At 42.0% G+C, this 24697-nt stretch overlaps 1 protein-coding gene across 2 annotated transcripts in view; it reads left to right on the top strand.

Annotated features, from left to right (window-relative positions):
- LOC133512351 (Krueppel-like factor 7) overlaps positions 1-11167 on the top strand; it is a 32375-nt gene extending 21208 nt beyond the window's left edge. For both annotated transcript variants that reach the window (XM_061841894.1, XM_061841893.1), the window contains 3 exons: positions 3595-4183; positions 8595-8718; positions 9466-11167. In XM_061841894.1, the coding sequence (XP_061697878.1) occupies positions 3595-4183; positions 8595-8718; positions 9466-9517 (765 nt within the window). In that variant the 3' untranslated portion in view covers positions 9518-11167. The remainder of the gene's footprint in view (positions 1-3594; positions 4184-8594; positions 8719-9465) is intronic.
- Positions 11168-24697: the final 13530 nt, after the last annotated feature.

Below are 24697 nucleotides of genomic sequence, written 5' to 3'. Positions count from 1 at the left end.
CAAATTGTATAAATGATAACATTGAGATATTATAAGCATTTTTGTGTTACCAAACAACAATAGTTGGAAAAAACAATTACCCTTGATTGCATGTGTAAATATGATGAGGCGGTTAAAGATATGTATCATTTCACAGCCATAATGACCCTTTGAGGTAAACCGCAAGTACATTGTGGCCCGCGACAAAAATGAGTTTGACACCCCTGACTTAGACTAACTGACTAACTTCTACGGTAAGTCTAACTCAGTGACTGATGAACCTAATATCTAACTGGCTAACTTACCCACTAACTAACTGACTCACTAGGTGATGTACTAACAAATTAAAAGGCTGAGTAAATGACTAAATTACCACCTAATGAAATAACGAGCAAACATACAAATCTACATACTAACCATTGTATTAATGCACTGACTAGACAGTACCAACCAAAATAACTTACTGCCTGACACAGGAACTAGGTAACTTAATAATGAGCCACCACACTAACTTATTAGCTAACAAACATGCTACCTAATTAGCCCACTAGCATTATAAAAAATTAAGTTCTGTAACGGGAATATCTAAATAACTGACTGACTAACTAGCTAAATCACAACAACATACCTGCTAATGAAATCATTAACTAACGGGCAAAGCTAAATTAGCAATGAATCATTAACCAGCTCACCTACTTGCTATCATAAAAAAACACAGATTGTCTTGAGTAACTACCAAACTAACTATTTGACTGATTGAATGATTGCCAAATTAAGACAGGCTCACTATATAAAGAACCCAGTTATCAGCTGGTCAACTAATGAATGTACTAACTCACCTGAAATATATTTTAATTATACACCGTCGAGACAGTAACAAGCTAACAAACTAGCTAACTAACTATGATATGTAATGTACCAACTAATTTACTAACGAACATGCTAATATATTAGCTACCATACTAAGTAAAAATGAAGCGGTCCCCTTGTGTTTTCATGCTTGTCAGGGATATTATGCACTTCTTATCGCCATCTTAATTATTGTGTGTGTAATAGTGTGCTGTCATTCTGAGAGTAGTTCCTAACATTGTGACCCATTTATGTCTGTAAATAGGGCTCCAAAATGTCAATCTTTAGTAGTAAATGTAATATTCAAATATAGTAAAACTCGTAAGCGTCATTGTCAAGGTAACACAACTTGATTGTTCGGTGTGTGCGTGTGTGTGTGTGTGTTACCCAATGTGACCTTTCTTTTGTACGGGTTGTGTGCGTGCGCACTTGGGGCAGTGGAAGACGTCAAGCTCGGAAGCTGATGATGCTGACATTCAACACGCCTTCCCTCTCTCGCACATGCATACATTTATACTCTCTCATGAAGCCTCTTTCACATGGCTTGCTGAAGAGCACACACACACACACATCGTTGTTCTCGCTAAACGTAGATGTGTCAGGGACAAAGTCATTCTGGTAATTTTCCACCTCGGCAGCTATTGCAGTTGACTGACACCCGACACTCACTTCTATCGCCTTGTTGTGTCGAAAGCAATTGCCACGATTCAGCGACTATCTGTTACACCGGACAGTGGCGGTTATCTGATTGGGGATGTTCCAGGTTGCTGTGTGAAAATGTCCTCTTTTGCTTTTTCAGTGTTAAAGGCACAGAAAAATAAGCGGTAAGATTTTTCTGCTAAGGCTTTTATAAAACCATTGATGACGATTTCTTTCTTTCTGTGATCACGCTAGTAACTCAAATGTGTACCTCAAATCATCTTTCTCTGATTATATTAATGAAAAACTCATTTATTCCTCCGGCCCCCCATATTAACTTTTTAAAATTGTTTTAAATGGAAAAATTGAATATTTAGAACATTTTGCTCATGTATATTATTGTAAAAGATGAATGAATTGAATGTAAAGTATTAAACTGTTGGTGTGTCATCATATTTCAATGGGTATTGTGCTGCTCGTTCTGCTGTGCCCACCCCGCCCACCTGGAGGCTGTAGTACACACTCATGCAAACAAAAGATTTAATCAACAACTGTAAGTGCCACAGGAAGCCAACGAAAAATGAGTTTTCCCAAACGATAAAGAAAATATGGGTCATTTTCATAACATTTCATCAGTCATGGTAAATAATTTATCTTACTGAAGTTCCTTTGAAAATCAGTTAATTTTAGTGCTACGAGTATTTGGATTATTGACAGCTGTAATCCATCAAATGGTCATAATTGTCTCTAGAAAGAAAAAATATACATCCAACGTCGTATTTTTCAAACTTTTAATTCCAAAATATCTTTCCCATGAGGTGTCCCAAATGAAATTTCAGGATGTTTTCTGGAGATGCGGATTCTATTTTTGAATCGAGAAAATTTCATTTTTTTCTTCTCTTGCTAAATCTGTCTTTTCCATGAAAACTAATACAAATCTCAAATCTAAATGCCTTCCGAGTTCCTATTTTTTGGTTCTTTTACAAACGGTCCTTCTTCAATGTTCAAGCTGTCTTTACCGTTAAAGCCACTGTGTAGTTGCAATGCACCAGATGCATTGCAACTACACAGTGGCTTCCACGGTAAAGACAGCTGATCTGTGAGCCAGGATGAGACTATTTTGCATTCACGCAATGACAGACAGAAAAATACTGTAAATGGTGTTATTTCAGAGACATTATTATGTATGGGTTTATGAAAGTGTCACAACTATTGGACTTCTTTACTGTTAAGATTGTATAAAGAAAAGATTGTAATGAATAGTTAAGATCATTAATGAACTTTTATCCGCAAACTTTGAAGGGCAACATGTAAATGTAAATGTACAGCTCACTCATTTTTTTTATGAAGCTGTTCGTCTTTACCTTTATTAAAAAAAAGACTGAATGAATGAATTCAATGAGTCCCCGCCATTTGCTCTGTCAATAAAGACTGATGACTATGAATGCCTAAAATTTTAAATCTGAGTTAAAGTATGGCTGTTTGAGGATGGCAGACATTCACACATTCAGTACACAATTAGAATTTTTGTCTTTTCCGTTATTGATGAAATTGCATGAAAATGACCCCCATACCTACTATGTATAGTAGTAAAATATTTTCTGTCTACATGTGTTGATGCACAGTTTATGTCCAAATAGCCATTCCATAAATAAAGCGTTATTACGTTGCAGTATAGATGCTATTAGTTAGCATGTCAATGGCATTTTTCATTATCTGCTAGCATTAAGCGAGCAGAAATGTTTTTTTGGGGTTTTTTTTTTGGACACTATATATAATTAACGACCTTCCAAACTTTAGCTTGTGGTGAAGTGAGTTCGTTTAAGCTTGCTGCCCCTACACAGCACTCGTAGCTTTTTTTTTTTTTTTATCCAGTCAAAAAAATCGTCCTAACATGGCTCAGATATCGAACAACTCAGTCGGATCTTTGGTCTCTCAAGGCACAACTGTAAACAAGTATGTGACATTCTTGTCATTCCTGTGTAGGCCAACAAGGCAGTATCAATCGATCATGGAGTTAATCCTTCTTCCCTGGTGATACGCTCGAGATCTTGCCAAGCCCTCCAGGCTTTGAGCAGGGGCAATAGTGCTGCATTAATTAGTCTTTTGTGTCTTTTTGTTTGCCAGACATGTCTGGAGTTGGAACGTTACCTCCAGACGGAGCCCAGACGACTGTCGGAACTCCTGGACGAGGACCTGGACCGCCTCCTGGCCCCTGCCCTCACACGGGGAAGCGACAGCTATGAGGGGCTTATGGACCCTCTCCTGCCCAGTTTCCCGGCGCAGCCGAGCCCGCTCCCCAAAGTCCACGCCAAACTCCTTCAAACTTTGACAGACAGCAAGGATCAAGTCCTGGTGGCGGGTGTGAGTGCCGCGCAGCTCAGTGCTGCCGTCACGTCGCTTACGCCGCCCTCGTCCCCCGAGTTGGGGCGCCACCTGGGGAAACAGGCGGGTGGTGCGCTCACGCTCAAGCTGGTGGCCAAGAAGGAGGGCCTTGGGGCGGCCAAGCTGGTGGCAGCACGGACGCTTACGTCCCCCCCGCCGCCGCCAGGCCTAGCGGAGGGGATGCTGAGTGACGGGGAGCAGGGATGCGGGCCCGGCCTGGCACAGGACTTGACTGAGAACAAGAAAAGAATACACAGGTGTCAGTTTAATGGCTGCCGCAAGGTTTACACCAAGAGCTCGCACCTCAAGGCACACCAGAGGACGCACACAGGTAACACAGATATATAGCCATTTACAATATAACCTATAACTTGTTCAACAATGCCATGATTTCTATGTGTTTCAAAAAGATGGCGAAATCCTGGTCCTTGGAATGGGTTCTATGATACGTTTTGATAACAGGGGTTATTGACATGGTTCCATGACATGATCTGTAATGTGCTACTATAACTTCGTACTATAGCAAGGGTTTATAGCATATATGTAAAACACGGGCCCACGGATCAAATAAAAAAAGGGGGCCTGCCAGTATATTGTTTAGCACATGTACCACTAATACTGCAAATCCTACATGGAATGGTTTGCTGTATTGGTATGTCAATTGACAACATCAAGCACTCCCTTTTCTTTTGCATTCATTTGCATCGAATGCTAATGGAGCTTTTGCATCCTGAGCATTATCATCATCATCAGTTTGAATGAATCTTTTCTTTTCTACTCCATGGTACTTATGGTTATTAGTTTATAATGTCATTCTTTCACATACGTTATAATGTGTTATGTATGTTATTTCATGTTCTATGACATGATTCTATAGCATGGCCTTTTCATGTTGTTCTTTAAAGGTCAAGTGTCATTTCTATAAACATTCTAAAATAGATATTGAAATGAAAAATACATATAACATTATTCACTTCAATGTCTATACGAAAAAATAAATATGAGCGGATAGCGCGTCATCCATGCGCAAAGTTGTGGAACTGTCATTCGACATCCAAGTGGTCGCCATATTGGCTGCATCTCCTGTCCGTGACGTCGCCCCGGACATTCGCCATTGAAAACACGCTGTGGCCCCTACTGTGGGAGAAGAATACGCCCCTTCTGACACGAGAACATCTCACAACCGAGTGAAGTTACCAGGGCAATATTACCATATTGTTTCAAACCATACTTAGATGATTTGCGGATCACAGCCAAACCACCTCCCCGCCCGATCCACCTGTGCGCGGCGGTGATAAAAACAATGCCGCCTCGCGAGCGACGACGACGCCGCTGCCAAACCGCCTCCCCGTCTTATCCTCTTCCGCGGCAGTGATTAGCCACCCCGGCCAACAAGGCCAGCGACCGGCTCAGCCTTGTCGATAAGGCCGGTGGCAATCCACAAGGCCTGCGGAGGCCATCCTTCAGCGACTGCTGCACGGAAGCCTTCCGATGCACACATTTAGCACCCCTGATTTATGGATTACGCCCCCCCCCCCAAGTATTGTTTTTTTTAGTAGCTGTATACACACATACCTGTCATTTGGAACCCACGAAGCTCTCGTCCTTTGCACCTGTGCAATCCATTTTTCACAATGAACCGGATCTTTTGGAAAAGTATGAAGAGCGAATCTATCCTGCTGAGTGTTCGAGCAATATCCAGCAATACAGCGAGCCAGCATTTTGGCTCACATGAAGGAACAACAAGCTATCTTTCCGCAGGTAAAACGAAAGGTAAAGGTAAAAAGAAACGACTCCGGTTGAGCGCGCAACTGCCTCCAACGTCACTTCCTGCTTCTTGTCGAAACAAATCCCTCAAGTGGATTTTCAGGAGTTACAAAAACCCATATACGTCAAAATCATGTTTTTTGGTGAAAAAACGGATGGGTCCATACCGACTGCCGTTTTTTCATTAATAACAAATCAAAAATCATCCACTTCATGACACTTGACCTTTAATGGTACTTTGAGGTTTTGCTATAACTTGGTGCAATAACGTAGTGCTATAGTGTTCTGTGGGTCTATAAAATGTTCCACAACATAATCCTTCAACAAGGTTTTAAAATAAAAATATGGTCATGTAACATGGCCATTTAATTTTTTTAAATAATTTTCCATGATTTTTATATTCTGGAACATGGCCGTACAATATACGTTTATAACATAGCTATATAACATGGCTAATTTAAAAATAAATAAAAGTACAGAAGATTGAGTATAAAGCTTTGTGGTACTCCACATCATCCACATTCATTACGCTACAACATTAAAAACTATGTACTCTACACTGCCTTCCTGAATACAAGTCAATAAAACAATTAACATGCTTATGACGTGTGGATCTTAGACACGATACACATGCACAACATGCACGCTCGTGTGCGTGTTTCTGTGTGTGTGCAGGGCCGCAGGTGTCAGACAGGCGATCTTTTCACACCCGTCTTCTCTAATTGTCCTCCCCATCCCAACCCCACCCGTGTTTCTTAAGTGTATACGCGCACCCGCGCGCACACACGCACACACACATGCTAAGGGAAGCGCGACGCTTGACGCCACGGCAACCATGACGCCAGTCACCTAGCAACTGAGAGAACGTGTGCACGTATGTGCATGGAGGGTGGTAAGGTGTGTGCGTGTGTGAGAGTGAGGAGGGAGCTCAACTGACACGAACAACCCAGCAGCCAATTAGGGAGGAGAGTGATGCAGTTTCCTAGCAACCAAAGTCAAGCAAAGGGGGAGGGGGGGTATTGAGTGGGCAAGCACTGTCATATTTATTTAATAAATTAACATTTATTAATATTGTGCCATGTCTATCCACTGGCATCCAACCATCTAGTCATCCAACCATCTACTGTATACAGTTCATCCATCCATATGTCTATCACCCGTCCATATAGCAATCATCTATTTATCCAGACATCTGTCTATTTCTGCATATAGCCACCAGGTAAATTTTCTGTCCGGAAATAATAAAAATTGCCTGTTTCAGGGTCAGACTGTGGCGATCTTGAAACATTCAATAAGTGCACGGGCAATTTTTCATGTCGTGTTTAAAAAGAAGTTAACTGGGTTTTCATCATTTGGGAGGATTAAGCTTGTTAAATGGCTAATAAAGTGCTAATGGAAGCGCTACTCTTGTAATGGGAGGAGAGGACGCCGCCCACCCGCTTTAAACACACACAAACACACGCAGACATACACATACATGACATTGCATCATGTTGCATTAGCAGCACCGGTGTCGTGTAGGATTATCTGCAAATGAGCCAATGTGCCGCCAGGGTAGGTCAGGTCACTGTCACTGAGATCGTATGATAGCAAATCATATGAACAGTAAACACAACTAATACTCATTTAGATGTTCAGTCATCTGATTGATTGGACAAAATTTTCGTTGTGTGTGGAAATGTCATTATATCCGTGTCTGCATGTGTGTGTGTGTGTGTGTGTGTGTGTGTGTGGTGTGTGTGTGTGTGTGTGTGTGTGTGTGTGCGCACGCATGTGCACGTTGCATCTGCTGTGTCCACTGTCATGTTTTTTTCCCATTTGGATTCATTAAGAGCCCCGGTTATTTGGCACTCAGACATGCACTGACACACACACACACACCATAGGACTGGATGGGCCGCATTAGGTCAATTCATTAGGTACACCAGATAATGAGATGACCATGCTTATTTTTGAATAACAGCATCAGGACGTAACAGTGTTTATTATTGTAGTGTACACGTGTATTGGGGACTGCTCCTACACACACACACGCATTCACGCACACCACAAAACACAAAGTACTCACACACACTGAGAATGACATGTCTGAGCAAGGAAACTTCACTTACATCTCAGATAGGGCCACCTTGGGCTGTGTGTGTGTGCCAGAGAGAGAAAGAGAGAGAGAGAGAGAGAGAGAGTAGGATTTGTAATAACCACTGTGCCCCCCTAAAGAATTAATTTCCTACTCATTTATAACCGGTGTGACACGGGATGTTGTTGACATTGCTGCACCACCCTCTGGAACCTTCCCCTACCCTCCCTTCAGACACACACACATCTGTGCCTCTGACCATTTATATTCATTCTAAAGACTTACAAACTTACCTCTTGAAATTAGAATTTAACCTCAGTTTACCTCGCAATCATTTCACCAGTTTACTTTTTGTTCTATTTTTCTGTTATTTTTTGTTTGATCTGGGAGTAAAGCATCTTTCATTTATATGAATTCAGTCCATCCATCCATCCATTTACTGAGCCACTTATCCTCACAAGGTTTTCAGAGTGCCGAAGCATCTCCCCGGTATTTTCGGGCAGGAGGCAGGATACATCCTCAACTGGTTGCCCGACAATTGCACTGCACATATAAACAAAACAACCATTCACACTCAAATCCACACATATGAACAATTTAGTCTTCAATTGACATATGATGAAACTGCAGGTCACATAGAAACTAACAATCATTTGCATTCACAATCACACCTCTGGGCAATTTAGAGTCTCCAACTAATGCATGTTTTTGGGACGTGGGAGGAAAGCAAAGTGCCCGAAGTAAACTCGAGCAAGCACACAGAGAACATACTAAATTTTCAAAACTGTGAGGCCAAAGTGCACACCAGTCACCCACCGTGCCGCCCGTTATTATTCTCATTATTATCACTATTGTGGTGAGGTAATACACTCTGGTGTGTGTTTGTTTTGTATTCTAGGCGAGAAGCCATACAAGTGCTCGTGGGAAGGGTGCGAGTGGCGCTTCGCCCGCAGCGACGAGCTGACACGACACTATCGCAAACACACTGGAGCCAAGCCCTTCAAGTGCAACCATTGCGACAGGTAAATGCACGCACACGCACATGCACACCGCACATCACACAACCATCCACTGCGACGATAAAGTGAGTCATTCTCTGATGTAAAAACGAAAAAAGTCGGTCAGTCATACAAAAGAGTAACACAACCTGAGCTCAGCAACCTGAGCTGTGATAGACACAAACACACAGTCATTAATCAGGCCTAACCAAGCTGGGGCCCCCCTGATGTGAGAAGAGGACATAAAAAAGAGGGAAAACGAAGAGGAAGAGGATTTGAGTGAGAGGGGCTCTCAATGCAACCAGCTGGACCCCCAAAACTGAATCACACAATAACCGCATGGCCATCTGTCCACACACACATGCATGCGCTCATACACACACATTTGAGTCGTTTGTGTCCTTCTTGTATCGCCTTTGCTGAGGTTGCAGAAAAAAAAAGCTTGACAAATGCATTGTTTGATGGACGGATGGATGATAGGTAGATGATTGATGGATATATAATTTGTAAATGGTTGGATGGGCAGATGCAGCAATAAATTGATCGTTATCTACATGGATGGATGACGAAATGAATGAATAAGTGGATTATTGAGGACGGATGTATAGATTTATGAAAGCGTGGATGAACAAATTGAGAATTTATGGATGGATACAAGATAAAATGTAGATGGTGGATGTAAGGATGCATTAAAAGGATGACTGCCGTTTTCTTGTTGTATTGATTGAATATTAATGCCCTGTGTGCGCGCGCATGTGTGTGTCCATGCAGGTGTTTCTCCAGGTCCGACCACCTGGCGCTGCACATGAAGCGCCATATCTGAAGGGGGCGCCGCCTCCCAGCAGGACAGAACAACAAGAAGGGTGAAGAAGCCCGCCGACCACCACGCGGAGTCTCACGGAAGAGGAGGAGGAATAGTTAGATTGTTGCTTTTCATTCACTGACACACACTGTTTTTAACACACCGTTTTCAAACGCATCACACCGGTTTAACTTTTAGACTTTTCTTAGATAAAGTCGTCACACGCTCGTCTTTGTAAAATCCAGCTTACTGGATTTTGGTTTTACGGCGATTCCTCTTGAGAGCGCCATCCATCCCAAGATAAGGACACAATCTGACATCCCAGAGACTCGCCGCCATCTTGCCCGGCTCTCCTCCGACGCCAACGATGCAACGGCAGCCGACGCGTGGCACCTGGCAATGAGAAAATGCGCAGCGACACTTTGATTTTTTTTCTACTGGGAGAACCACTAGGATTCTTCTTAGTGATGACATTTGATACACTTTTTGCTCTTTGTCTCATTGGAAGAAAAATGTCTTGGAACTCTGCTGAATGTGAGAGGACTAGCCAATCAAAGAAACAGGAACAGGGAGTGCTTCTTTCAAAACGTCCCAGTTTGTGCCGCAGGATGTGGGAGGCCACAAGGAATGCCGCTGATTAGCTGCTAAGTTAGCTGCTAACATAGCCGAAAATTAGCCAACATTTGCCGCTAATTTAAATGTAAATTTAGCCGCTAACTTGTTAGCTGATGACTGCACTGACTTTTTTTCTAATGTTCCGTGCTTTTTACTACTGCTAATGGAAAAAAACTCAACAAAAAATGATGAAAAATCACAAAAACACATTATGAACATGCACGCACACCCACACACACACTCTTGATGTTCAAATGGCTTTTCACATTTTTTTTCCTGACGAGAAATGATCTTATCCTGGGTTCCATAGTAATCTTTTCTCGATCCACTTTTGTCATACTTTTCTCTTTGTAAACATCAACCGTGGTCGCTGGAAAATTGCACCTCGCTGGTCCCGTTGACGGGGTAAAAACCTCGGGGGGGTGGCACGGGAGGCTCCACAGTGCAGCTTGGAACAATCGATACCAAAAACCTCCAGCGTGGATTCACCATTTTGAGGCAGCTCCACCACGTTCCCTCATGGAGGGAAAGGGGGTACGAAAAAAAAGACCACCGTCCATCAACGACAGTTTACCCTCCATTTGCTGTTGTGTGTAAAGCTACCCACGTGGAAAAGTCTGTGAAATTGGACTATTGAATTTCCCACTTTCTAAGGTATGATCAGAAGCGAGATGACGGCTGTGTGGAATTTTTAACACTGACGCTCACTTTTCCAGGCCTGTTGCGTCAAAAGCAATTGTCCAACTATTTTATACTGCTTTGCTGGTTTAGACGTTAAAGGGGTGTTTGAAAGTTGCACTCGTAATGAGATGTACAATCACGGTGGGACGCCAGTTGCACTCTTCAAAGCACGAACGTCTGGCTGCGTCTGTGTCATTACAAAACTCATCAAAAACATTTTTTTTTCGGACGCTTCAGCCTTGCTCGACCTTGTTTTGTTTCAGCTTGACTCCCCGCTAGCTTCCGATTAGCATAAGCACTAGCGGTGTCACAATTCATTGATTCATCTACAACTAATCAATAACCACATTAATAAACAACTACTTTGATAATTGAGAGCAATTGTTTAACTTAAAATTATCCAACTCTTCTAATTTTGATCTCTGAACAGTAAAGCTGCTCTGATTTCTGTATAAAGAAATAAGACAACATTTTTGCCATTTTTCTGGTAGGTTTTGGAGAGTCTCCAGGAGCTGAATCATAATCAGTTCATGGAAAAAAAATGTCAGTTTCATCTGTAATGCAAACAATGTTTTTTTTTTTTTTTTTTTTCAGTTAAAGTATGAATAACCAGAAATTAGACTAGCATATGGTTAAACTTGAAGCAACTTCAGAAGTTGATATAAAACTAGTAGCCCTTCATTCACATGAGTCAGTACCCAAGAAGTAGCTCTCAGTTTCAAAAAAGTTGGTGAGTGAATCACTCCCTCATATCATATTGATTTCATTATGACTTTGTTACAGCATTAAGCCATACCAAACAATAACAGAGAAAAAAGGATTCTGCAACTTTAATGCATAGAAAATTTGTATCCATTTATTCACTGAATGGATGAATGATTGATAGAATAATGTGGTCCCTAACATTTGTCAGAAAATCAGCAATTATGTTGATTATTGTTTTCCAAAGTAAAAGCAGATGTTTGCGATTGTCTCATTTTGATTTCGCACAAAGTTAATTGTCTGCTTTCATGGAGGACAGCAGCAATCTGAGAATGTTTATTATTTGCAAGGCAGATAAAGTATGTGGACAATTTTAAGTTTAAACAAGGTCTCTAAACAATCTTTTATTTAAAAAAAAAATTGGTGCCGATTAGTTTGATTCTTGATTACTTGTCAATGAATCAATTAATGTGACACGTCTAGTCCAAACCTTGCAGATTCGTATAGTGGGGAGCTAACAAAGGCGCAGATTAGCATGGACAGCCGCTACGTGCTAAAAACGGCCTTCTAGTGTAAGATAATGTGGCTTATCTAGCCAGGTAGAAGCTTCAGCTGTAGCTTTAGTGTAGTTACGTCATGTTAACGCAATGCAAGTACAGTAGCTACTAGTTAATAGCTACCTTAGCATGGGCAAAGGACTTCTGGTACACATATAAAGATCATTGGGCCTGTTTTCATCCCGATTTCGCCACTGATGTTTTAACAGTTTTGACATTTATTCTAAATTTTAAGTAAAATGAAGACTTCTTTTTAAGATAAAGGGTTTATTTTTCGGTTGTGTTGATGGCCATCTCAGCTGTACTTTAGGCATATATCTATCCAAACAACCATTCACCGCCACAGACGATTTAGTCTTTAATTAACCTACCATGTATGTTTTTGGAATGTGGGAAGAAAGCATATTATCTCGGGGGGACCATGCGGACAACATTGCTGGTAGCCTGTAAAATCAGGCCTGCAAACCAGAGCATACCAGAAAATAACAGTTCACACATCTTAAATACTGCACTTCAGAAATGGAGGACTAGCTCGTGAAGCTGTGGGAAGCCTGATAGTGCTTAGTTAATGTCTCTGCCAAATTTTCCCACTGTTTGTTGTTGTTGTTCTTGTCCAGGATATTTCTGAAAGGCCACCATCATTTCTTTTTCATGTTTGTCCGATGCAACTTTGCAGTGCTGTTTCCTCTTCATTTTTGTTAGATTGCATTTGATCATGCAAGAATTCTGTCAGGATGAGCAACGAAACAGAATATTTATGTGTGATGTTCTGTGTTGTGATGATCAAAGCACACCACACAAAGTATGACACAAAATGTTAATTGGCGATCCGATCCCCAGCTACAGAAACTGGCTCTGGGGACGCAGAACGTCACCTCTCTGGCAGGGAAAGAGCTTGACCTGGTGTGTGAGGTCGAAAAGTTTCAACTAGATACAGTATACTTGGACTCGCCTCCGCACACATCTTGTGCTCTGGTACCGGTCCTCTTGAGAGAACCCCCTGAAGAGCGAGATGAAGTGGCCGGGGAAAGGGAAGCTTAAGCTTCTGCCTCCGTGACCGAACTTGGTAGAAGATGGATGGAAGATTTGAAAAATCCTTATGTGTGTACCAGGTCTACGTTTTAGGTTATGATTGTTGACTCCAAATGATCCCAAAGAGAGACTCACCAGCCAATAATGGTCCAGAACTGGCTGAAGGGGGCGGGGCCATCTCACCAGTTGCCAGCTGCGTCTGTTAGCTTTTGTAAATAGCGTGACTTCCTGTGCCACATCCTGCTTTAGTTATCGCCACCGTTGCACTACGTATGTGATCACACTTGCTGCACCACTAGCATAGTCTCGTCGCACATCCATGCCTCGCCGCCAAGGGCGACAATGCGTCACATACCCGACACCTGTCAATCAAATGCCTAGACACTCAGTCACGTGACTCTCTTGCCGTCGCTGCTATCACATGACTAGCATCATTAGTGTGTGTTTGTTTAGCACCTTTTTATACCCCAAACACACCACAAATGTGTTTTTTAAAGCAAAATCTGTCACCAAATATGTCGAGAAATCCCCCAAAAAAGTCACTCGAAACATTTTAGAATTTTGGATTAAGATATTTGACTCAATATTCATCAGGTGAAAGAAATCCTGAGATGAAAAAAAACCAAGCCTCTGTGGGTGTTACACAGGGGTTTTACGTGCTACATGGTAATACAACACAGCATTCAAGGCATCCAATTGTATTTTTTTACATTAAATTAAAAAAAAAACATTAAAAAGAGACATATTTCATGAAAATATTCAAATCAACCACATTTTTGTTCCAAATCCGAGACGCACAAGGATCTTTAGCATTTGTTTTGCAGCGTTTTACACACTGAATACACCCCAACGTTTTTCAACCAATCTGGACAAAAATGAATAAATACAAAATTCAAAACATCAGAAATGTAATCACATTTTTTATTTGAATTTGACCATTTTTTTTCTCAAAATTTTTTGTCATGAATTTCTGACACAAAATATGTTGACCCCCACTGAAGTTGATGGCGCCCACCAAAGAAGCAAATTGGTACTGCAGCAGCATGCTCGTTTGCTCATTAAAGGCATTCAAATCATTTTTTTTCATCCACACTTTAATGATATGTTTGAGCATCAATTTACATAAAGTAAAAAGTGATATTTTTCAGGAAAAAAAAAAGACTCAGATCAAATCCGTTTTCCTTGCGGTGACCAAGTCCCATACCCGACACCTTTGTTTGCTGTACAAAGTGTTGAAATAATATGATTTGTATGATACAACATTATGTTGTTCATTGATGAGGGAGAGTTTATTTTTGTTACTGGATGTGTTTGATAATTGTTTTTTCTAAATTGGTATTGTATTATATCTATGCAACGCGTGTCCAGTGGAGCCTTTTTATTTAAGAATGTACAAATCTGTGTCATAAATGGTAGAATCTCAACTCTGGCTGGCTTTTGTGTATTCATTTGGAACGGATTGGTGTTGTAATACTGCAAGGAGCCATGGGGGTGCCAGTGTGGTCATGAAGGGCACACAACTGAGTGCCCCTCTCAACAGGAAGTGACAAATGAAAAAAAGCCAAAGACTTGAAGAAGGAAGTGTGTTTTTTTCCCCCACTCTACCTGAACATTTGATTACAGCAAAGTTATGGCGGGAGTCGGACTTCAAAGTACGATGAGCGTTGGATGCACGATTTCAAACTAATGTTAGAGTTTGAAGTCTGGGTTTGGTTTCAAATAAGGACGACGGTGTCCGAGTAGGGTGTCAATGCATTGGATTTCTGAAAAGGGCTAGTATGACAAGGGCAGGGTTTCAAGGTATGGTTATAGTTTTAAATCAAGACTTCAAAGTGTTTGACAGTAGGGATAGAGTTCAAAAAGCTTCAGGGCAGGGTTATATATTCAGGAGGAATGTGTCTAGCCAGGGTAGAGGTTTAAAACAATGTTTAGGGTTTCAAAGTATGGTCTCAAAAGTAGGGTTAGAGTTTCAGAGTAGGGTTTCAGTGTGGATTAGGGTTTTAAGCCTGGGTTAACGTTACAAAGTAGAGCCTGAGATTGTTCAATCGTGCAACAAGTAGAAAACGTGCGTGTGTGCGCATACGTTTGAGCGTGTCTGCTTTCCCAGCATGCACTGTACCCAATTAAAGTTCCTTATCACATTAGCATTCTGCTGCTGAGTGTCCAGCAGGCGGCTGATGGGAAGCCAGCCAATTATAAGCCACCCAGCATGCGGAGGCGACCAATTAAAACTCAAACCTTTGTGATGTCCGTCGGCGTTAATGCGGGTGTCAACCGGGCAATATGACTCACACTTGATGTAATAAACACACTACATACTGTATTGCAACTCCGCGGTCAATTACCCGCAATGTACTGCAAGTCTACTCATACATTTCAAATGTTGATTTGATAAGCAGGAATGTGCGACTGGAAATCCCAGATGAAGACACAAACGGAACAATTCTAATCGGAGTGAATTGCATCTTCTCAACTGGACTGTTTTGCGTGACATGGTATCGTCATTGGACTCAATCGTATCATATCGTGTTACATTCAAAATGTTATCAGTTGTACTGCATTGCATCATAACTGGATGGCACCTCATTGTAAGTGGAGTGAAATTCAGTTTCTTGCTTGACATGAACATTTATTTTAAACTAGTAGCTTCCCAGAGTTAGGAGATACTCAGTATTTTTACGAGCCAAAATGTAGTTGTTGGATAATGTATGTTTAAAGCTGACTTTGTCGAGCAAAAGATTTCTTAAACCACATTTAGAACTTTCTTAAATTTAAAGGAACCCTATGCACACTCAAGTCATGACTCCAGGTTGTTATTAAAGCCCAAGTGTCATCCCTATAAACATTCTAAAATAAAATAAAAATTGTAATGAAAAAAAACATACAACCTTATTCACTTCAATGTCTATCCGAAAAAATAAATGTGAGCGGAGAGCGCGTCATCCATGCGCAAGTTGCTGAAGTGTCATTCTACGATATCCAAGTGGTCGCCATATTGGCTGCATCCTCCGTCCGTGACGTCACCCAGTCATTCGCCAATGAAAACACGCGGTGCACCCTGTCTATGGGAGACAAACGCACCCCTTCTGACACGGAAGCTCTTTTCGAAAAGGAGAACACCAAACAACCGAGTAAAGTTACCGGGGCAATATTACACTATTGTTTTGAGCCATATTCAGATGATATGCGATCACGCCCAAACCGTGTTTCCCCGTCTGTTCCACTTCCACGGCAGAGATGAGCCATCGCAACTCTCCGCAGGCAGCCGGCGTGGCTTATGACGGAGCCGAGCGGTGCTGCTTTAGGGGGTTGTTCATAGACGCCGCAGTACACGATGAACAACACAGTTGAACTGGGGCGCACGCGGCTGAGTGAGGCATTCTAGGCGGGGTTCTTCAGAGCCGCCCCCGTCCGCAAAGCCCGATGCGCACCCCTCGCAGAAGCCGTGATCGCCAAACGTGGGGCCTCAGCCGGTGTGGCTGGTTTTCGGCGCCGTGGTGGCATATAAAGGAGCTGAGCCGTGCTGCTTTTAGGGGGATGTTCATAGCCGCCGCAGTACTCGATAAACACCATCGAGCCGGGCCGCATTATTGTGCACACGCGGCTGAGTGAGGCATTTTCGGCTGGGTTCTTCAGATTTGCCGCCGTCCGCGCAGCAGCCCGACACCGTCTGACGCGCACATCGACATATTTCATACGCGGATCTTTTGTTACGTAATGAGAGACCGATTACATGGTCCGCCCCAAACTATTATTTTTTTAGTAGCTGTATACACACCTACCTGTTATTTGGAACCTACGAAGCTCTCGTCCTCTGCACCCGTGCAATCCATTTTTCACAACGAACCGGGTCTTTTGCAAACTTATGAAGGGTCAATCCATTCTCCTGAGTGTTCAAGCAATGTCCAGCAATGCAATGAGCAGGCATTTTGGCTAACACGAAGGAACAACGAGCTACCTTCCTGGAGGTAAAACTAATGGAAACAAACGAGTCCACGAGGGGGCGCCGCTGTCCTTTACGTCACTTCCTGCTTCTTCTCGAAAACAAATCCCTCGAGAGGATTCTCATGGCGGGAGTTACAAAAAGCTGTATACGTCAAAATCATGTTTTGTGGTGAAAAAACGCATGGGCCCATATTGGCTGACGTTTTTTCATTAATAACATACTAAAAATCATCCATTTCGTGACACTAGCCCTTTAATCATTCAGCTCTAATAAGGTTGTGCATTTTTTCCCCTTTAGCCTCATCAATATAAAACAAAAACTCTCTGTGAGTTTTTGTCAGTTCTTCCAGATTCTAGGCCTTTTCTCATCCGTCCTGCGAGTTAAAATAAAACTTGAATCATTTTAAGATTAACCTTGCTTTCCTAGACACTCATAGGTAAAGAAATGTATTCATTTGTTGTTTGTAATCACAACATTTCATGGCATTTCTTTTTGAAGAAGAACCTCCTGATGTAATTAGAGTGAAACAAGTCACGTCATCTCATAATTGGATTTTATCGTATTGAATTGTAACTGAAGTGAATTAGATCGACTCCTTATTAGAATTTTTTTTTTGTGTGATTTGTATCACTCCTTTATTATAATCAATTGTCTTTCATCACAACTGCAGTGCTTGGTATCCTTTTCCATCAGGAATTGAACTGCATCATAACTGACGTGAATTGAATAGTAATTTGAGTGACTTACATCATATTGTAAATTGAATTAATCGAATCATATTCTGTTCAAATTGGATTCATTTGTATTGTATTCTATCATATCATAATGATAGTGATTTGTACCTCACCGTAAAAATAATGAATCATATCTCATCATAACTGGATTGATTCGTATCCTATGGATTTGTAAATGGAGTAAATCTAACCACGTCCTGTTGTATCACCGTAACTGGAGTGAATCGAATCGCATCGTACCATAAATAGAGTAAGTTGAGTCACGTCCCGTTGTAATGTGATTCATTTGTATGGTATCACATCATATTGTAATTGTAGTGCTTTGTATTGCACTGTAATTACAATGAATTGTATGCCAATGGAACCAGAGTGATTTGCTGCCTACTGCTTCTTAAGTGGAGTGAATCCCATTATGTCATAATTGTATTGATTCATATGGTTTTGAATTTCATTTGGCGTGAATCACGCTTTATCCGTTACGTTGTGTACGCTGCCACGCTAAGATAGCAAGGCCGTTAGCAGGAAACGAACGCTTGTTGCTCTGAAAATGCACTGACAAGTGTTTTGTTTTGTTGACGTGGTAGAGGACGGCGACTCCTCCTCAGCATCTGTCTCGTTAGCACTAATTGGATGTATTGCTCATTAGAGAGTAACACGCTAACAAGATGGAATTTTTCCATTCGGACTGAGTTCGGGTGGCACTGCGGTGATGTCAAATTACGGAGCTCACTGTGGTTGGCTTGCGAGAGGGTGCTGGGGGGCCTCCTTTCTCATTTGTTGTCCTTGCTTGTTGCCATGGAAAGAAGTTCCCCAAAGGAGAGCACTTACCTACCACGAATGCCCTTTAGTGCACGTTTGTGCCTGAGATAAAATGGAAGACTGCTGTGTTCATGTCTTTAAAAGACTTCTAAATGTCTTTTATTCATAAAGGTATGCCAAAAAAATAAGTTGAATTTTTGCCTTATTTTGTCCCAGAATTGTGTTCCAGTTAAAACACAATTTTTGCAGAGAAATTTCCTACATAAATAAAGCACCTTCCATACAAAAAAAGGCAACACAAAGTACATAAAATATAAAAATAAATCACACACTTCTGTTCATCTGCCTTTTGTCCACATGGACACATACAGAGAAATTTTATATTTGGAAACAAAAGTGCAATATTTTTGCACACAAAAAAATGAAATTATTCATGAAAAATTGACATAGGATCAATACCTATCAACAAAGGTCTAATATGTGTGCAAGAAATATGTTGGTTCAATATAAAATGAACGGCACCGTGGAGCATCTGGTTAGATCGTTGGCCTCACAGTTCTGAGGACCCGGGTTCAATCCTGGCCCCGCCTGTGTGGAGTTTGCTTGTTCTCCCCGTGCCTGGGTGGGTTTTCTCCAGGCACTTCGGTTTCCTCCCACATCCCAAAAACATCCATTCATTGGACACTCTGAATTGCCCATAAATGTGATTGTGAGTGTGCCTTTTGTCTCTCTTGATGTGCCCTGCGATTAGCTGGCGACCAGTTCACAGTGTACCCCACCTCCTGCCCGTTGACAGCCTGCATAGGCTCCAGCACTCCCCCTTAAGTTTTGTAACTGTATCCAAAAATGCTACATTTGCTTCCAAAACACTGCTGGATTTGACTTGATCCAAAACAGTTGCATCTGTGCCATAATTAATGACAAAAAGTTGCATTTTTCATGCAAAGAAATGTATATACTAAAATGATGATGTCCCCAAGCCAAATAACTCAAATTAAGCAATATTTTGGAATCCATCAGTAAGTTTAGAAAGATGTAGGAGAGACAGGAAGTTGGAGGCGGAAAGACAGGAGGTGAGGGGGTGGGGGGCAGTGTGCATGTGTGGGTGGACGCAGGTTGTGAGTTCAAGTTTGGAGGAAAAAAAAATCAACATGGAAAAATGCTCATTTGTGGATCATGCGATCTCACTGAGGGGGCGTAAAGTGCATGTGTTCCAGGAAAATGATGTCATCCGTGAATAAAATATGTGACAGAAGAACAAGCCATGATGTCATCGCTTGACAGGAAACAGGATGCACAAGCTGATCTATTGGACCCCTTCACAAATGTTTGTTCCGGGGTAGATCGAGCGTTGTATTGATTTTGAACCCTATACCACCCAAAACAAAATGTTAAATACAAATAAAATGCTTCCAGAAATGGTTTTGGGAAATAATAATTAGTTTGTTGGGGTGGATCAACTAGATTGCGTTTTATTCTATTACTTGTATTTGTGTTAAAATTTTTATATTGTCTTTTGAAATGTATTAATTCCTCCTTTTTTATAAGAATCACACACTGAACGTGTACATGTGTTCTCATGAAATGTTGATGCCCTCTGCGAGCTAATGGATGCTAATAAGCATCCAGTCACTAATGGTTGCTGACAGCTTCTTCTTTTTCTTCTTCTCTTTCGCAATCGATTTCTTGAGAGTATGGACTCAAAGTGTCAATAAAAGCTCAGAAATGTCCCCATTAGAGCTCAGTGAATCAAGTCTGAGTGCACTTCTCTGTTTATTTGGCTTTTTGGATACCTTTTTGGAATGGACAAAAGGAAACAAGACGGATACTAAGCAGAAAGCACTGTGGGGGTGTCCAAATACTTTTGAGCAGGAGTTCAAGCCTTTCTGTCGGCTGGACCAGCAGCTTTTTGACGACAAAGAATTTTATTTGGATCCCACGTGACAGCATTTGATTCTCTTTGACGCTTAATTAGCTCTGTTTGACTCCACGCTAGCTTCTCATGCTAACTGTTTAGCTTCCATATACAGATTATGCTTAGACTTTGTTTTTTTTTCTCCTTCCTGTTTTTTGTTGACTTGCATTTCTCATTAGCTTGATTGGTCTTGCATGTCCAGCAGATTTTTTTTCACAATGTGTTATGTTTTCATCCATCCATCCATCCATCCATCTTCTACTGCTTCTCCGAGTCAGGTCGTGAGGGTAGGGTGCAACTCTCACCGGAAACTTATTGCCGGCGATGCGGACCAAACTCTGACAGCAGTTGTACGGGGACCGAACAGCTCGTATCAGGGGGTTCGGTACCCCATACTCCCGAAGAACCCCCCACAGGACTCCCCGAGGGACACGGTCGAACGTCTTCTCCAAGTCCACAAAACACATGTAGACTAGTTGGGCGAACACCCATGCACCCTCGAGGATCCTGCTAAGGGTGTAGAGCTGGTCCACTGTTCCACAGCCAGGACGAAAACTACATTGCTCCTCCCGAATCTGAGATCCGACTTCCCGATGGACCCTCCTCTCCAGTACCCCTGAATAGACCTTACCAAGGAGGCTGAGGAGTGTGATCCCCCTATAGTTTTAACACACCCTCCGGTCACCCTTCTTAAAAAGACCACCACCCAAGTCTGCCAATCCAGAGGCACTGTCCCTGATTTCCACACAATGTTGCAGAGGCATGTCAACCAGGACAGCCCAACAACATCCAGAGCCTTTAGGAACTCCAGCCGAATCTCATCTACCCCGAGGCCCTGCCACCACGGAGCTTTTTAACCACTTCTGTGACCTCAGCCCCACAGATGGAAGACCCTCCTCCAGAGCACTCAGAATCAGCTTCCTCATGGTAAGGCGTATTGGTGGAATTGAGGAAGTATTCTCCCCACCGACTCACAACATCCCGAGTTGAGGTCAGCAGCGCCCCATCCCCACTATACACAGTGTTGACAGTGCACTGCTTCCCCCTCCTGAGACGCCGGACGGTGGACCAGAATTTCCTCGAAGCCGTCCTGAAGTCGTTCTCATGGCCTCATTGAACTCCTCCCACCCGGGTTTTTTGCCTCAGTGACCACCGAAGCTCCATTCTGCTTGGCCAGCCGGTTATGTTTTTAATTAAACAAAAAAGACATGGCTTTTAGCGTTAGCCTTTTAATGAACTGTGATGCTTTAGGTTTAAAATCACGTTTATAGCCTGTTTCTCCTTCTACTGATAGGTTATGTTTTGCTATGACCCATTTGAGGGTCACTCTAAGCCTTAGACTGCCCCCCAAGTGGTGCAGCAGTAGTGATCCAGAATACTCTTAATCGAAAGACTAAAGACATTGATTTGGACGTTGTGTGGTGGTTTCATGTTTTTCCTAGGCAACTGTGGGGTTTAGAATAGCGGATGTCATTAATCATTGCCAAATGTGGCCTTGTAAAGCCCTTTGCGACTCCTTTGTGATTAAGGGCTCTAGAAATAAACTTGACCTTGTGGTGTGGTGTGGTGTGGTGTGACGTTACGTTACTTTCCCAAGCTAACTAGCTCCCCAGCAGCTGCTTTTTGTTTACTTCACATTAACTAGGCACTTTGATTGTGATCTTCTGTGACTGGTGTGAGACCCTTTCGTTGTGACGTGAGCCTATCATGCAAGCTGCTAACTGGCTATCCGCCACGTGTCAGACGTTGCTATGACACATTAAAAATTTGGCTCAGAAAACCTCTCAGCTGACATATGAATCCTCCTTTTGTAAACCAAGGACTGATTTGGATCTTCTGTGACTGCTAGACAGCACAGCTTGTCATGCTATCTGCTCAATAATTTGCCATCAAATGGAAAGTTGCCTTCCATCCATTCATTCTCATCACCACTTATCCTGTTCGGGGTTGGAGGGTGCCAAAGCCTATCCCAACTGACTTTGTGCAATAGATGGACTACACCCTGAATTCACTCGCAGGCACATGTAGACACGGACAACCATTCACACTCAGATTCGAGTTGTCACTGAATGGGAACTAAACCCATGCTGCCTGCACCAAAGTCAGGTAAGTGTGCCACTAGAGACCATCAGTGACCCCTTGGCTTGGCTACTTTCAGCCAAAGTAAGTGGACACATTCTAAAGTTGGGATAGTAAGACTCAGTCAGCAGCCTTTGTAAACGAATGACTTGGATGAATATGTTCTGTGACTGTTGTGATGCATATTCTGCTTCGGGGAGGTAAACAGCAATTTGGTAACAATGGCAATTTGTCGCGGCGTCATACGGTTTCTTTGATGGTCATTGTGCTGCTTAAAGAACAAAACAAAAGCCTTAGGGGGTGGGGGGCCCGTCTTCCATGACGACATTTTGATGCTTTTTGAGAGCGTAAACTGTGGCAGGTTGTCGTGGTGATGAAAGTCTTCCGGCAGCCTTTCATGTGAAATATGCTTGTTGCGAGACGATAACCCGAGTCCGACTTTGTTTGACGTCCTCACTGGCATGTTTTTCAAATATTCTCTTATGGCTTTTATACTTTCATTTGCTTTCAAGTTGAGCTTTTTTAGATTTTCCAAGGAGACTGCACACTATGCTGCCCGCATCATTGCAGCATTGAAGCGACTATTTTCTCGTGTCTGTGCATGTGCACGTGCGTGCTTGACTGTCATTGTCAATTTCTTTTCTGCGTTTCTATTGAACAAGAGACCAAAGCAGCACAGTTTCTGATTACCTCAATCGCAAACAACATCAAAGCCTACGACGAGCCATTTGAGTATTTATTTCATATGGGTCATTTTCGTTTTTCACTATCGGGAAAGACATCCACAACTGAATTTTGGTGTGAAATTCAATTAATCTGTCAGTTATTATTGTTCAAAAGATCATTATGAAGTAATATTTTTTCTCACTTTTAATGGTAAAAAAAACCCTTTACCATTATGTGTCCTAAATGAGATCTCAGGGTTTGTCACATGTTTTCTGAAGATGATTTGAGGAAAGGTCGGTGGTCGCTGATGCGCTAAATCCATTACATTCATGGTCAAAGCTTGATGGACAAGCTACAGGCCAAAACCTCTGACACTCACTGGTAATATTTCTAGATTGAAAACTAACAAAAACATGCCAGAACTTCAGATGTTTACATGAAATGAAGTTTGGCTAGCAATCTGAGAAGATTTCCCAAAATTGACATTCAAAGTCAGTTTGCAATGGCCACTTGAACTTGTGGAGATATCCCATACATTGTTATTTAAAATCTGCAGTAATTAGACAGCAGGGAATGAATGAATGAATGAATGAATGAATGAATGAATGAATGAATGAATGAATGAATGAATGAATGAATGCGAACATGGTGACTGCGTTCAACAATCATTTCCACATTGGGGTTGCGCTACCCAGAGATTTATAAAATACATTAATATCATCCAGTACTAGTACATTGAACCCAAATCTGGTCTATGTCCATCAAGATTGGACTAACAAAATTCCAAATATGTACATTTTATTTTTTTAATTGTTTTCTGAAGATCACATACATTGAGACATGACGTTAAATATTAGAAAATAATAAGTACCCAGTACCAGTGAGTCCAATCTACACGAAATGTGTGTGTAAAGTATGTCTGTCTAATGACTGGACATATGAAAATCATTAAACGCTGTGAAATGTACAGGTAACTAAGCATTTGTTTTTCCATCCATCATTCATTTTCTTTTCCCACTTATCCTCACTAGGGTCGCAAGGAGTGCCGGAACCTATCCCAATTGACCCCTCCGTAGAAATTGCGCAATCCGCGTCACTGACCAATCAGAGGCCAGAGATTTGCATGAACCACGCCCCTTTTGGACCCGGAGTTTTCGCAGACAACGCTGGATGGTCCAGTATAGCTTTCGTTGACGTTTTATCGCGTATTTGGGTTCTTTAACAATAGATATGGTTTTAAGAGGTGTAGTCACGGACTTTGTAATAGTGACGACAGGTATCCTGAAAGGCTAGTTGGTGGAGTTAAATTCGTACCCTTTCCAAAACCGAAGACCCAGTACGAAAAATGTCTTCGATGGATCAAACTTTGTGGAAGACCGCATCATCAACTGAATCCATCTAAAATCAACCGGAACAGAATACAGAGTACGAAAAATGTCTTTGATGGATAAAACTTTGAGGAAGACCGCATGATCAACTGGATCCATCAACCGGAACAGATGTTTGCACGAAGGT

The sequence above is a fragment of the Syngnathoides biaculeatus genome, chromosome 14, assembly GCF_019802595.1.
Source record: "Syngnathoides biaculeatus isolate LvHL_M chromosome 14, ASM1980259v1, whole genome shotgun sequence".
NCBI classification, from domain to species: Eukaryota; Metazoa; Chordata; class Actinopteri; order Syngnathiformes; family Syngnathidae; genus Syngnathoides; species Syngnathoides biaculeatus.
Note: the sequence above shows the minus strand (reverse complement) of the source record. Positions and strands in the feature narration are given on the sequence as shown.